Source organism: Vanellus vanellus, assembly GCF_965231255.1.
Source record: "Vanellus vanellus genome assembly, chromosome: 17".
NCBI classification, from domain to species: Eukaryota; Metazoa; Chordata; class Aves; order Charadriiformes; family Charadriidae; genus Vanellus; species Vanellus vanellus.
The window spans coordinates 5,430,937-5,444,767 of NC_138922.1; the positions used below are offsets into that span (position 1 = coordinate 5,430,937).

Here is a 13,831-nt window from a genome sequence, read left to right on the forward strand (position 1 = left end):
CTGCGGTGTGCCTGTATGGCTTATTACCTGGGTTTCGTGACAGCTTTTCTCCTGCAGTTTGAACTTCTGGTTCAATTATTAACCTTTCCAGTATTGGAAATCGTTACCAGGGTAATAAATACATTTGATATACACGGGGGAACTGAGTATAATTTAGTGCCTCCTTTTCCTAGCATTACACTTCTCAGGCCTGGCTGCCTTCTGAGAGTTAGCAATGAACAAGAGGAGGAACAGAAAAGCCATTTTCCATTGCATACTTGGTTCCCCACATTAGTTATCTGTAGAAATCGGATGCGTTTGGTGAGGCTAAAATGGTTTGTATTCAGCTCTTGAAAGTTCGGAATTGGTAAAGCTGCCTTGGAGAGGATGGAGGGTGCAGTGATGGAGCAAAGGTTGCCACTCATAAAAACAATTCTAATGCATTTGACTTGCAAGCATGAGTTGAATGAACTTCTTCACTACGTGAATACCTTCACTGGTCAGAAGACTTCCTTAAAATGACTGGAAGTTTTGTTACCAAATCAGTGAAGGTGAAAATAGCTTTGCAAAGCTGATAGGAGGGCTGCAGAGTGGCTGTTTGGAGGTGCTGCAGTACCACGTGCTCATTAATTCCCATTTATTGCCTTGTATCGCTACTAAGGTTTGGGTAAATATGGGGAGAAGGGGATCGCCACAACATTTCTCTCATTCTTGTGATTCAGACTGTGTAGTGCAGCATATCACTGGATTTGGCTCTTTTTCCATTAAGCCCTTATGGTCAAAATAATAAAATGAATAAGAATGAAAATGTCTTCCTATTCCATCTGCCGCTGTGTTCTCTTCAATCGTTGCCCTACAGAATAATATGTACAACTGCTGTTGAGCCAAAATTTAACTGGCACTAGTGAATGTAACTTAGAACTGAAAATATTTAGAAAACTTCGAAGTTTGGAAGTAGCACCTACCTCTAAAAGTCAGCAGGTCAGTCAAAACACTTTGCAATGTTTTTATACAGTACTACTGTGCTGCACATTTCACCGTTCGGCGGTGAAATGCAGAACTTGATTGAGTTGTGATGTACTGTAAAGAAATTGGATGACACAGCCATTGATATTAAGTAATATTTTTAGATTTGGCGACATGTAGATATGAAAAGCAAATATTTTCAGGATCAGCTCAACTCAGTGTTAAATAGTTGGATAGTTTCACCCTGAGCACTAATATATAGTATTTCTTTTCTCTATCTCCAGCATATGTATCGGGCAAAAATAATACTTTAAAAGGAAGGAAAATCACATTGTTATACTTAAAAATGGGTTGTTTGGTTAGTAGGCTGAGAGGAAGCAAAGACTTTGAAAGTTGCATTTGAAGGTTTTCAAAGAAAACCTGTAGGGAGAAGAGTAGAAGTTCCTCCAACAAATGTATGTTTACTTGGAAGGTCTGATTCACTGTTACCATGAAGCTCCTGCATGGCAGCTGCTGAAAGAGTAAAAGGTAAGGTTTCCAGAAACGTCTATCCATGATTAGGTAATGGATGGAATTAATTAGTCAAAGGCTGTTCTTGGGTCTCATTAACCTTAAGGTGAAATTTTATCTTGAAATAGTATAAATAGATCTGAGCCTTTCTATATTTGTGATACAATGCGGAAGTGTAAATTCGGATGCTAGGTTGGGTTTTGCTAGCTGTTTAGTAGACTTAGAATGATAGAAATCAACAGGAGCACTTCTTTAATTATGGAAAGTGTAATAATAAATGTAACGTGCTAGTCTTGTATGTACTGTGTGTAAACATAATACAATAGCCTAATAAGTACGTATCACTTCTAGAAAGGAATGTTCTCAGCTTTCAGACACCCCTTTATTAAATACATGAGAACTGGAAAATTAGAAAAACCCATCAGATCCGCCTGCTTAATTATGTGTGCTCTGCAGAGATGAGAGTAGGAATTAGTAATTTTTGGTAATGTTTTACTCGTAGGTAACTTATGGCTCTTTTGACTACACTTCACTGCTCTACCTCTCGGACTACACTGAAGATTTTGGTGGTGGCCGGTTTGTGTTTATGGACACGGGTTCCAACAAGACAATAGAGCCTCGAGCAGGTAAGAGCGTTGGTTTGGCTGCATTGAGGGTGGCCAGATCGTGTCCTTTGTTAACTGGGTGGGCTGGCAGGTGTAGTGGGACTTTGGTTTATGTCAGCAGTAACTGTGGAATAATGTAGCATTTTGTCTTCAGATTGATTACATAAAAAGTAAAGATTAAAAAATGTTAAACTGGGGCCACAGTTTGAAAAATCTGGAGTTAAGCCACACAAAGTGACTTCCTTGAAAGCTGTAGGGCTGAGAACTGCAATCCAGTTATGACAGCTTAGCAGGTCCCAATGCGTCAAGAGCAAAGATAACTGTGACTACAGCAAATCCCAAATCGGGCAATTTACTTCAGACTGTCTGGCCTGAAATTCCTCTGCTGTTCAAGGTGGGGCTTAATACCCTGTAACTGTGGGCCGGGTGTGAAGATGACTGATTACCCCAGCTCTGCCAACCTGCAGGAACACGATGAACCACAGTAACTCGGTTATAAGTCCGTACCTGCTTTCAGTAGAGCTGACGGGGACGAGCATTCTGATGGCTGTCAGTTATACCTAAAAAAACCTTTCCTTAAGGCTGGTTTAAGATTTTTCTAATGTGGATTATTTTAAATTGGAATTACTTTGGGGCAATATGCTTAGGAAGAAAGAGCTCGGCTTCAACTCATCTGTCTGGCAGGTGAGTACTGAGCTTACAGCAGTGTAACTTCTTATAATGCAAGACCAGTCACACTTTGCAGGGGAAAAAAAAAATCAAGGACAACTTTATATTCCTACTGTGTTCCATCTCTTTTACAAGAGAGAAAAGATGGAAATTTACTCATTTAAAGACAGCATCAGTAATTGTCTGCTGACTGGCATTACCCCAAGCAGAACTGACTTCGGACTGCTTCTGCCTGCAAATGGGGGTGGGTGTGGGTTGGTTTTTGTGGGTTTTTTTTTGTTTGTTTTGGGTTTTGTTTTTTTTTTTTTTGACCCACTCACCAGCAGTAATGCTGGATTAGGTAAGATCTGAGATTATCTGCATTCTGGCTTTGGTATCAAGAATTGTATGTTTGCTTATTTTGGCTTTTGTGGTTGGAAATAAACTGAAAGTATCATCTTTTAGCAAAGTGCTGCCACCAGTATTTTGAAAGGGACCACATTAAACTATTTAATTTCCAGATGCAACTCTGATTAACATGTTTTTAGAGCTGTAGAAATCATAGTTGAATTGAAGGTAGCTGGGAGGACAGCTGGCTCCTCGCACAGTACGGGGGCACTCAGTCCAATGCTGTACGCAATGTGGCCCTGAGTTAATTTCAAAAAGTCTGCAACTGTGAAATTGCTTCCCTTCAGCCTCATCTGATTAATTTTCAAGCTCTGCTGCAAGGTAGTTCGCTCTCTGCCATTCTTGGGGAGGGAGGGGGAGCAGATAAAATAGAGAAAAGATTTTTAACAGCCCCTGGTTTTGGCCATTCCCTTTCACGGGTGGTTGTGTTGACAGTATGTGTGCCACAGAAGTGGTTAAACGCACCTTCTTCTACAACAAAACAATGCAAAGCTTGTAGGGAATGGCCTTTTTTGAAAGACCAAATGTGCTGCATGTACACAACAGCAAATTAAGTTTAATGCCACTTACACCTTTCTAACACACTCTGCTGTCTAAACACAGTTGTCGGGGATCCCATGATTGTGTCAGTACCTGGGGTGCAATCTAAATAACTACTAACATCCTGGGAGACGAGGAGGAAAGCTTTAGAGGTGAAGCTCAACATGAAGGCAATTGCACTTAGCTTTCCTCTTGCTGATAAAATGCAGCTTGCGAACACGGGAGCGACTCCAGGGTGTTCTGCTGTTGCTGGTACAAGTTGATGTATTTTTTCATGTTCAGAATGTTCCTCTGCAGTGTTTTTTCTCTCCTTCCTTCTTTGTGGTATGAGGTGTGGGTTTTTTTGTGTGTTCCCCCCCCCCCCCCCCGTTTGTTTTATGCTTCTTTTGATCTTTCGTACCTCACTTGTCACTCCAACCCACCTTTTAAAACCGTGCGTTGATAAGCTTTATGCTCCTCACTTAGGAGATCCAGGCTTTTTTAGAGATGTCTGTCCTAACGGCTGGTTCAGTTTTAGTGCGTGACAGCTAATTTACTTTCTCCGTATTGCTAATGCCATTTCAGTTCCAAAACCTGGCACTTCTTGCTGTCTCAAAGTTCGTCTGCATTTTGGGAGCCTGGCACCGTGTACCAAAATGAGCACATTCCTTTTTCTGTGAGCAGTAATTTATTAGTCAGGCTTTACAGCAGGGAACAGAAAGGTATTGTTGTTGAGGCAGCACAGCAGAAAAGCAGTAATTTGAAATAAAAAAAAAAAAGACAATTAGAAATAAAACATTGGGATTTCCTGTGTTTGGGAGTGCTGCCTAGGCAAGTCCCACTGCTGCTTCAAATGCTTTCGCAGCGCTTCGCACTTAAGGATCAGTCTTAGTCAGACAGTTGGGGAGAAGGAAAACTGTTTTGCTAGAAGTGGAGCCTAATTTTAAAACTCGTCGCTTCTCTAAGGATGTGTCGCTGGTGGATTGTGTAAGAAGTTTGCAAGTCTCAATTCTCACATATATGAGTGAAAGCCTCTCAATGTAATTTGTAGCATGGTCTATAAAATTGCCTAGTTCAATTATTAACAAATGCCTCTAGCTTTAAGAAGGAATTACAATTTATTAACCTAGAGGCTCTTGAGATTTTTTTTTTTTTCTTTAATGGATGTGAACAAGTCACCACTGTGATGCCAATTCACAGGTACAGACCTTTGGCTAATTCTTAACCAAATGTGGCATTAGGGAACACCTCTTTTTTTGTGCCATGATGGGCTTCAGAAGTATTTATGTGTCTTTTGACTTAAGTCAGGACCTCTATCTGCAGAGGAACTCGCTGTACCACGAGTAAGAGAATTCTTAGCGCCAAGTGAAATACTACTTTGAAAAGAAAACCTATTTTTGGACAAAGAAACAGTTCTAAAGTAGTATCTGTTGCTTTTAAATGTCTGCGTGAATTCTATTTCCAAAATTGTCATACTGGCATTTTTTTTCCTATCCTTTGCACCAGGCGTAGCTCTTTTCAAGGGACAAAAAGAAACAGAGCAACATTTAGAAGGAGGTCCTTCAAAACAAAACCCACAGCCCTTTCGAGATGAACTTTCCTTTGCTTGCCTGAGACCGTGTTTAGGAACCATCAATAGATATAGGAGGATTGAGAATAAATGGCAGACGTCAAGGCATTCCTTTTTCAGTGATAAAATTGGCATACGTTCTGCTGCTATGAAATTTGTCAGTGTAAACCGTATTTAAAATCTCATAATTTTGGAGAGTCTTGTGTGAATTTGGGGACTGGCAATATTAGACAGGTGACAGACTTCACTTTATGCTACAGTGTAGATGAAACCCTGCAGTTGGGCTGAAAGCTCAGTGCCAGTTGTGTGTTCCTTATTTGCATGTACATTTCTGTGTTTTGCATGTACGTTTCTTTGTTTTAAGGTCAGCTTTGCTGCACTTATTTTCAACTCACAAAGGAGTTTGTTCTTCATACAAGTTGTTTATTATATAAAGGTAGAAGGAAAGGTCGCAATCACTTCTGTGTGTTTGTGGAAGAAAATAATCTATGGTGCAAAATTAATTCCGTGCATTGGAGAGTGAAATGAGAGTCTTCCTTGAATATCAAACTTAACATATTTTCATAGCTGTCAGGAGCGTGTGTTTCTGAAAGTGTAAAAATATTAGAGATGAAGGTATGAGCTATTTGGGGACTTGAGAAGTTGGATTATCCTCCATTTAGAATGGGGGAAAAGTGCATGCTCAAAGCCTGAGCAATTAGTTTTTCTGCTCGGGTAAGGAAAAGCACACATTTAAGAATGCATACATAGCTTTCTCGTGGTGCAGGAATGGGTTTCGGGGTGTCTGTGTGTACATTCACCGAGATAAGTGTAGCTTTATTGCAGTGGTTAGGTATTGCATGACTGCCAGATCCTGCAATCATGAGAATAATTGCAGTACTCAAAGTTCAGTGGTGGGAATTCGTCATACCTTTATTGTGCTCTTTTTGGCAGAATTAGCTACTAAAGGCTGAGGGAATGCAGCAGTGGCAGAAAGTGCAATGATGTGAAAAGTAAGACTTCCAGATTCAGAAGTCCCACAACACAATTAACATGAGGTGTGAAACTGTGTTTAAAGCATATATTTAGTAATCCATCTTGTATCATGGAATAGTGGACTTTTTTTTTTTTTTCCCCACCGACTATCAGTAGTCTGATTTTTCTCTACGTTTAATCCACATCATCCAGTTTCAGTCTCGATCAAGATAATCTTCTGGCATTCCTAACTTTAGTTTGGCTCCAATCAGTAAAACTGGAGGACATCTTGATGTTGAATCACTAACAACTGAAAGTTGAGAATGATTAAAAAAAAAAAAAAATATCCGCAGAAGTAGCTTTCAGTCTGAGAGAAGAATAAATGGAGCTGGCGTTAGCAGCTGCAGTAATAACGAGCTATGCACAGTTCACGGGTTGTGGGAGAGCAATTCTTACTGATTTGCAATACTAATCACAAACTGTACCTGGGACTGGTAAGATGATTGCAAAGAGAAGTGGTAGAAAAAGGATGACTTGTTGCAACTGTGACAAAAATATGTAGAAAAGAGCTCAACAGCTCCTCATTTCTTTGTAAAACTCCTGTAGGTTTTCTTTTGCTTTCTCTTTTGTCTTCTGTGGAAAGATATCTGTCTTCCAGGCTCTGGTTTTATATTCCAGCGGTGCTTGGTGATAGGTTTATGATGGCATTAAATGAAATAATCTCTTAACTGGGCCCGTAAAGCAGTAGGTAGCCGGGAGGTGCAGGTCAGACCTGCACTTTACATGATGCTTACGTGAATTTCCTCATACGAATTCACTGTCTTGTTGAGGACATCTGTTGCTGAGGATAGTAAGGGTTACTCTACGCTAGCTGGACCGCTGGAAGGATTGAGGAGTGCTGGGGGGGCAGGGGGAGCTGAACAGATGACCCGAGTCCCAGTGCTCCACAGAGCATGGTCAATATTGAGAATTGGTCTCTAGGACTTTTCCCTGCTATAAAATACCGAGTTATGAATGAACACACGTAGAACGCACCTTCTGTGCTTTTTATTGCTTGCTACACAGGACTCTGTTTTATGTAACGCATATGCAAGCCAATATTTCACAAATTTGATTGGATACTGCTGGACAAATACGCAGCAATGCTGAAGGCATCAAGAGGGAGCAGAGGAAAATCAGCTGCAACCCGTTCCTTGTTGAAATACAGGTAATGTAACAGATAAAGTAAAACAAAATACCAAATTAACTGCTCCTTCAGCTACGGCTCTTAGGCTGTATAGTTCAGTAATGATGTTTCGGTTCTTGGTTCCTAAGCTTTGTGAGTGTTAATGTCACACACCACAGGTGCTATCATGAAGTCTTTTTGGTTAAAGACCATTGGTTGGGTGAAGCTGAGACCGCAGGGCAGACCTGGAGGGCAGAGCAGAGGTGGTATCCCTGTCCTCCTCTTGGCTGTAGGGAGGAGAAATGGAGCCAAAAGGCCTTGGTGAGAGTCAGTAACTGTGATTTGGAGAGAGCACAGCTATGCAGTTTTCACTTCTAGATGCTTCACTCGGTTGTCACACCTTCGGGTATAATGTTCAGGGCAGAAACTCCTGTTATTTTGAGCAACCAGCTGTGCTGATAGGAGAGAAGCAGGCAGGGGTTCTGTTGAAGTCTATAAGTGCACATGTGCTTTTAGTAGGAAATAATTAAGTTCACTTATTTTCTTTAAAAACAGTGATTTGGAACTTTTCAGTCCAGGTGCTTCTGAATTTAAAATAGAAGCAGGTACTTTTAAAAGCATTAATAATACTCCTACAAATTACAAGTGAGCTGGGGGGGATTTTGCTGTGTGAATCAGTGGTTTTATTTATTTACTAGCCACAGTAATTACTTGCTGTTATAAATTTGGGACTTAGGCTTTCATTAGATACCCATTGCAGTAGTTTTGGCGTTTGGGTTTTTTTTTTTTTTTTTTTTTTTAGGCCATAGGCTTCTTTATGCTTCTGTGCTTGGCATGTGTGTGGCAAAATTCGTCATAGAAGCTTGTGCTCTCTTCTGGAGCCCTCTTTTCACCCCACATCAGAGCACTCGCAGATGCTGTCATTACGTGTTACTTTTGTGGGGTTTAGGTAAGGACTTGCTTAAAGCTCTCCCCATTCAACATTTATTAAAAAATAATTGAATAAGTATATCTGTTAAATATTTTCTGTAATCACACAATAAAACTTATTATCAGGTTATTTGCCTAATGATACCGTGCTCTTTCTTGGACACTTTATATTAGAATTAATTGCTAATTCATTCTCAACAGATGATAAGGGTGAGAACACAAATGTGTTTGTGCAGTCTCCCCAAGCAGCGCTTCTGTCTTGGTGCCACTCAGCAGACGAGATGCAGTTTTTCCTTCTTTCCCGAGTAACTTTTAGAGCTGATAAATGTTAAGCAGACAGTCAAAGCTGTCAGTGCATAAGACAAAAGATGTTGAATAGATCTGCAGTGCCAGATAAACTGTTCCTGCTTCCCTTTTAATCAGGCAGATGAGTTGCTTCATTTCCTTCTGAGCAGCAGCTCAGGTTTCCCAGTGTCCCCAGCCAGCTGCTGTGGACAGTGATGGAGGTGAGACCTCTTATGTTCCCCCAGCGCTGCTTTGCATCCCGTCCCTGTCCTGGCACCAGGCAGGGGTAGCCCCTGTCCTTCCCCGGTGTCCAGCCACAGTTTAAGCAGAGCAAGGGGACAGTTATCATTCCCTTGCTTGCTTACATGATTGAGTGTTGCTTGAGACAAACTAAAACATAAGCTGCGGTTTCTCCTTGATGTTCTCGTGACCCAAGGAGTTTACAAGGAAATTTGGCAGTGAATTAAACTTGAAGGGCCAGAAGTATGCTGCCAAGAAAGCAGAAGGAGTAGTCTCATGTGAAGAATGGAAGCACGAAGGGACTTGGGATCCAGTGGCAAAATAGGCATGCTGCAAACAGAAAGGGATTGCCAAAGTTGATATTAATGTGAATGGCCTGTTCCATGTGTAATTAGAACAACTGAGGTTGGAAGGGACCTCTGGAGGTCATCTACTCCATGCCCCCTGCTCAGAAATCAAGCACAGGAGATGTGAGGGTAGCAGAATATGTGTACGTGAGATGTACCTGGGAAACGTCAGTATCTGAATGCTGCGCTCATGTGCTGATGATCTGACCCTGGACAACCTGATGGACTCAGAAGTTGGACATAATTTAGAAGTTGGCCTTGATTTGAGAAAGGGAACTGGACTGGATGACCTCCCAAGGTCTCTTCTAACCTAAGTTATGCAATGAATTTATAATAGAGGCATAATAATCTCGTAGTATTTTTTCTTATGAGCATTGTGGTATGTTAATATTTTGTGTGGTTCTCAAAGTCTTTTCACATATGCCCTACATTGTGTTATCATTTAATCTGGCATGCCTTACTATTTTTTTCTCTTGCCAGAGTAAGAACAGCAGAGGATATTTTTTATAATGTAAAATGGAACATGTGCTAACTGCAAAGTATTGTAAAGGTGTTTACTAATTAATTTTCCCAGTAACCTTGTTCGAATGGGTCAGTACTAGCTTCATTTTAGAGACGAGGAAACAAATGAGAGAGTAAGTGGTTTTGTTGAAGGCACGGTTACATGTCAAGGGCATAGTTGTCATTGAAAGTTGCTTCCTTTGTATATTCCTCTAATCTACATTGCCTCCCAGTACAGAGGTTAGGTAGCAAATTGTAGGCAGCTTGTTTACGGAAGCGCAACTGAATATTAAAATTCAATACAGATAAAATCTCCTGAGAGCAAGCCTTATGGGAATACTTATGTTTTTACTGCCATATATAGCTGAATGCATAATTCTCTCACCTGTGTGCCGCTTCTTGCAGTAGTTATATTTTCTGAGTACATCTAAAAAGAATTCATTGCTAAGGGGTAAGTACGGATGTGATTTTAAACCTGGGAAAGCAAAAGCTCATAGTTAATATGTATATTCCTCTAGTGGTTTTGTTTGGGTAATTAAGTGGGACATAACTGCTTGTTAAGTATTATTCCTGAAAATAACCGTGTTGCTTCATCTAAATTAGGATCACATAAAATTCATAGCAGTGGAGGTTGTGACTGGCATTTGTATGTCTTCATAAATAATGATTCCTGTGGATGAGTGAAAAAATTTGATTCTCAAAAATCAAGAGAGTAAGTGCTTACCTCTAATGCGATTAAAGCTTCCTGGTTTTCACATCACAAGCTTTTCTCAGCCTGACAGCATTTAAGAGCTTGGCCTGTGTCCGTGACCCTGAAGACTGGGCTCAGTTTTGATGGATGCCGTGGTGCTGAGCTTGTTAGCAGTTCCTTGTCCTGAATCAGTCTGACAGAGTGGTTTATTTACATGAGTTTGCACCTAAGTTTTCCATGACTCTTCTGTACTTTGTAATTTACGCATCTAAAACTCTTCCCTGAGGCTGCAGTACTAGTTAAAGCATCAGGAAACTAAAGAAGCAATGGAGCTTTGGGCATCTTGCAGTGATTGGGGAAAATGAATCAAATGTTCACAATCAGGATGAAATACTTTTCAAACCAAAGATTTATTTAAGCGGCCAAATCCTTTGTTTTTCATCCTTGGCGTCACTTCTAAGCCCAGGACACCTCCATTCCAATCTTGATCCTTCAGAATGTAGCTCAGAGATTGGCCTCTTTCTGGCAGCTTGGAAGCATAGGCCTCCAAACAGGAGGTGATCTGCTGTTTCTTCCTCTCCAAAAGTTAATCTCTTAAAGATCAGGAATTAACCTCTTTTTAGGTTAGATGATATACTATAAGATTGTATTCAGTAGTAGCTTGTGATCTCAAAAAAGGTTCCACTTTTACCAGTAAGTGTTCATACGTCAACCTGAAATCACGTGCCAGGAGGTACTAGTAAACACTTCTTCAGTGGAGCACAAAAGCATGTTGGAAAAAAATCAGCGCAGGCAGGTCAGAGGAGGGGAAAAGAAAACTAAAAGACCAATTTGAGGCCACTGTCAAATAATAAAGAAAAGGACAAAGGAAATGGGATTAGAACTTTACACAATTTCTCCTGAGCTTCCGTAGCTCAAAAATGTTTCCTCAGGAAATTGTAAGTACATATGTACTTTTATCTGCAATGAACAGTTGCAGAGCCATTCTTTAGCATTTGTGGTGCAACACTAATCCCTTACAAAGCTCAGCATTCACTCTATCAATCTTTTGTAGCCTGGAGAGCTCAGTGAAACTGCCCTATGCATGTCTTCCTCACCACTCACGATGAGAGAAATCCTGTCACAGCCACATTAGTTGTGGCAGTGTGTAACACTTAAAGTGCATTTTGAACACTTTGAATGCAGTCTCGCAGCTAAAACCAGACCCATATTGCATATGATCCTACTAACTTGCTAATATGGTTTATAGTTTGGAACTTTGGGCTTTAAAATTTTAACTTAAAATTGATCAAAAAATGGCTAGAACAAGGACAGGTTGTAACCTAGGAGCAGGTGCACACTTTCTTAAGGAACTTGCTTAGTCCTGACCTGCTTGCTTTCTTGTAGTGATTTAATTTTTGAAGTTGTTTCCATGTTCTGTGTATTGAAGCAAGATTGTGAAGGGTCCGGTCTCGGTGTGCTTGAAAGTCCTACAAGTCATCCTGTCCAGCAATGGTACAGCTTTATTTTATCTTGTGTCTTTTCCCCAGGAGTCTCTAGCTAATGATACTGCCAAATATTCCTTGAAGGTTTTGTCAGATGGGATGGGAATTAACATTCTTTACCCTCTTTTTGGACATTTCTATCTTTTTGGACATTTCTACCAGTAAAAATAGTGTACCAGGGAGAGCTCTTGCTAAAAAACTTTGCGATGGAAGTCAGTTTAAAAGAAATTTTAAAAGGAATTCCCCATGAGGAAAAAGTATCTTTGAAAACTGACTGTAGGCTTGCTCAGTGACTCGGAGACCCCAGTTGACAGATATAGAACCAAAGGAACAAGGAGCTGTAAGATACCGTATATATGAAGACATATTTATTAAAGAAAGAAATGAAAAGACATTCTGTATAGCCAAAAAATCCAGTTTAACTGGCTTAAACAATACACTGAAACTTGTCTAACTCTGAATTACTACTGCTTCTAATAAGAGATCAAACAACAAAAGCTTGAAAATCAGTTTAAGGCAAAGCTTTGGGTGAGTAGATGAAAGACTGATAATAAAGTACTTGAATGATGTTGAAATAAGACTTAAAAGAAAAAAAAACTCATGGCAAAGGGACTTTGTGTGAAATCCTTGAGGGTAGTGCTGTTCACTGCAACGCTCACAGGATAGGAGGACACTGCCTTCGTTTAGTCTTTCATCCAGAAAAGCAGGACACCAAGGTGTAAATGAGCTGTGCATATAAATGAATCTATTTTTTATATGTATCTAGCGTTACCAATTACTGATGTGCAGCCACGGGTAGAGAAGAGTATTACATGATTTCTGCTTGGCAGTTACGAGAGACTATGTGAACTACGAAAGATTAAATGTGAACTGCAGCTGAACGTGCAAAGGACACAGGGGCTGCTCAGACTGCAGAGATTAGTGGGTAAACTGAGCTCTGTAAGGCTGGTCCAGTTGTGTTCAAATCTCCTGTGTGTGCTGCTTAGGAGGACGCAAGCGAAATAACTTCTGGATCTTTTGGATCACTTTTAGAAGAGAAAACCAGCTACGTGTCTGGTGCCTATATCTGCAGTGGAGATCGTGTCGTGGTTGGAATAGTTTATCTTATTGTTGTGCAAATTTTAAATAGGCATCTAAGTGGTTTGTTTTGCCTGACCGTGAATGAGTCCCAGGCAGAATTAGATTGTCAATATGAGATCCCTATTGTAATCTTCTTAACAAACTTTAATCTAATTCGAACAGTGGAGGGGGGGGGGGGGGGCTGAGTAGGAAAACCACATGCTATTGGGCTGAAACAGCTGCGCCTATGAGTATTACTGGTTTTCTCAGTACAGCGTGAGCAGTCCTACAGAGTTGTGTCAGTTTTGCCTTACTTGCGAAAAGTCAAACCTTCTACATTTTCAGAACAGTTTAATAATATCAAAGCGCAGAGGACTCCATTCTGCTGTTTCAAGTGGGATGCTAATGTACCTCCGCTGTCGTTATCAAAGGAATTGTGTTTCACCTTGATGCCATTTAAGGCCTGGAGACCCAGGCAGGGGGATGGCCAAAGTTTGGATGGGATGAAGCACAGGCGCAAGCACTTGCATCTATAAAACAATTTCCAAGCCAATGCATTGATGCAGTGGCTCTTTCTAAGGAAAACTAATTTGTATATGTCTAAAACATAACTTTCCAACCTGGCTGAACAGGGAGTGATCGGACTGCGCACAAAAAGCTATAGCGGATACTTGGTACAATGCTGATAAGCTGCCACAGCTGCTTGTAAACCTGCTGAGCATTTCTTCACTGAAGGCTTTTTGCCACCTTGGTGGTACTTTCTCCTTCTTTGGTCTAAAACTAGAGCCCAGACTAGAAGGGGAGCAGGGAGGAAATAGATACACTCTGCTGACAGTCACCAAAACGGCACTTTTTTTTTTTTTTTTTTTTAAATTGAGGCAACTAAGAACTGGCCTCAGATGTTCTTGGCTTCCTCCTGCCTTTTATAAACTATGAGATACGGTGGAATTATGTCTCCAGCTTTGTAGCA

The 13,831-nt window shown here is 40.6% G+C and overlaps 1 protein-coding gene across 1 annotated transcript in view; it reads left to right on the forward strand.

Moving 5' to 3' along the window:
- Positions 1-13,831, forward strand: part of OGFOD3 (2-oxoglutarate and iron dependent oxygenase domain containing 3) — a gene marked incomplete at its 5' end in the record, with an annotated part of 44,271 nt that overhangs the window by 29,917 nt on the left and 523 nt on the right. The window contains one exon of the mRNA XM_082492048.1: positions 1,958-2,081. Coding sequence (XP_082348174.1) covers positions 1,958-2,081 — 124 coding nt within the window. The remainder of the gene's footprint in view (positions 1-1,957; positions 2,082-13,831) is intronic.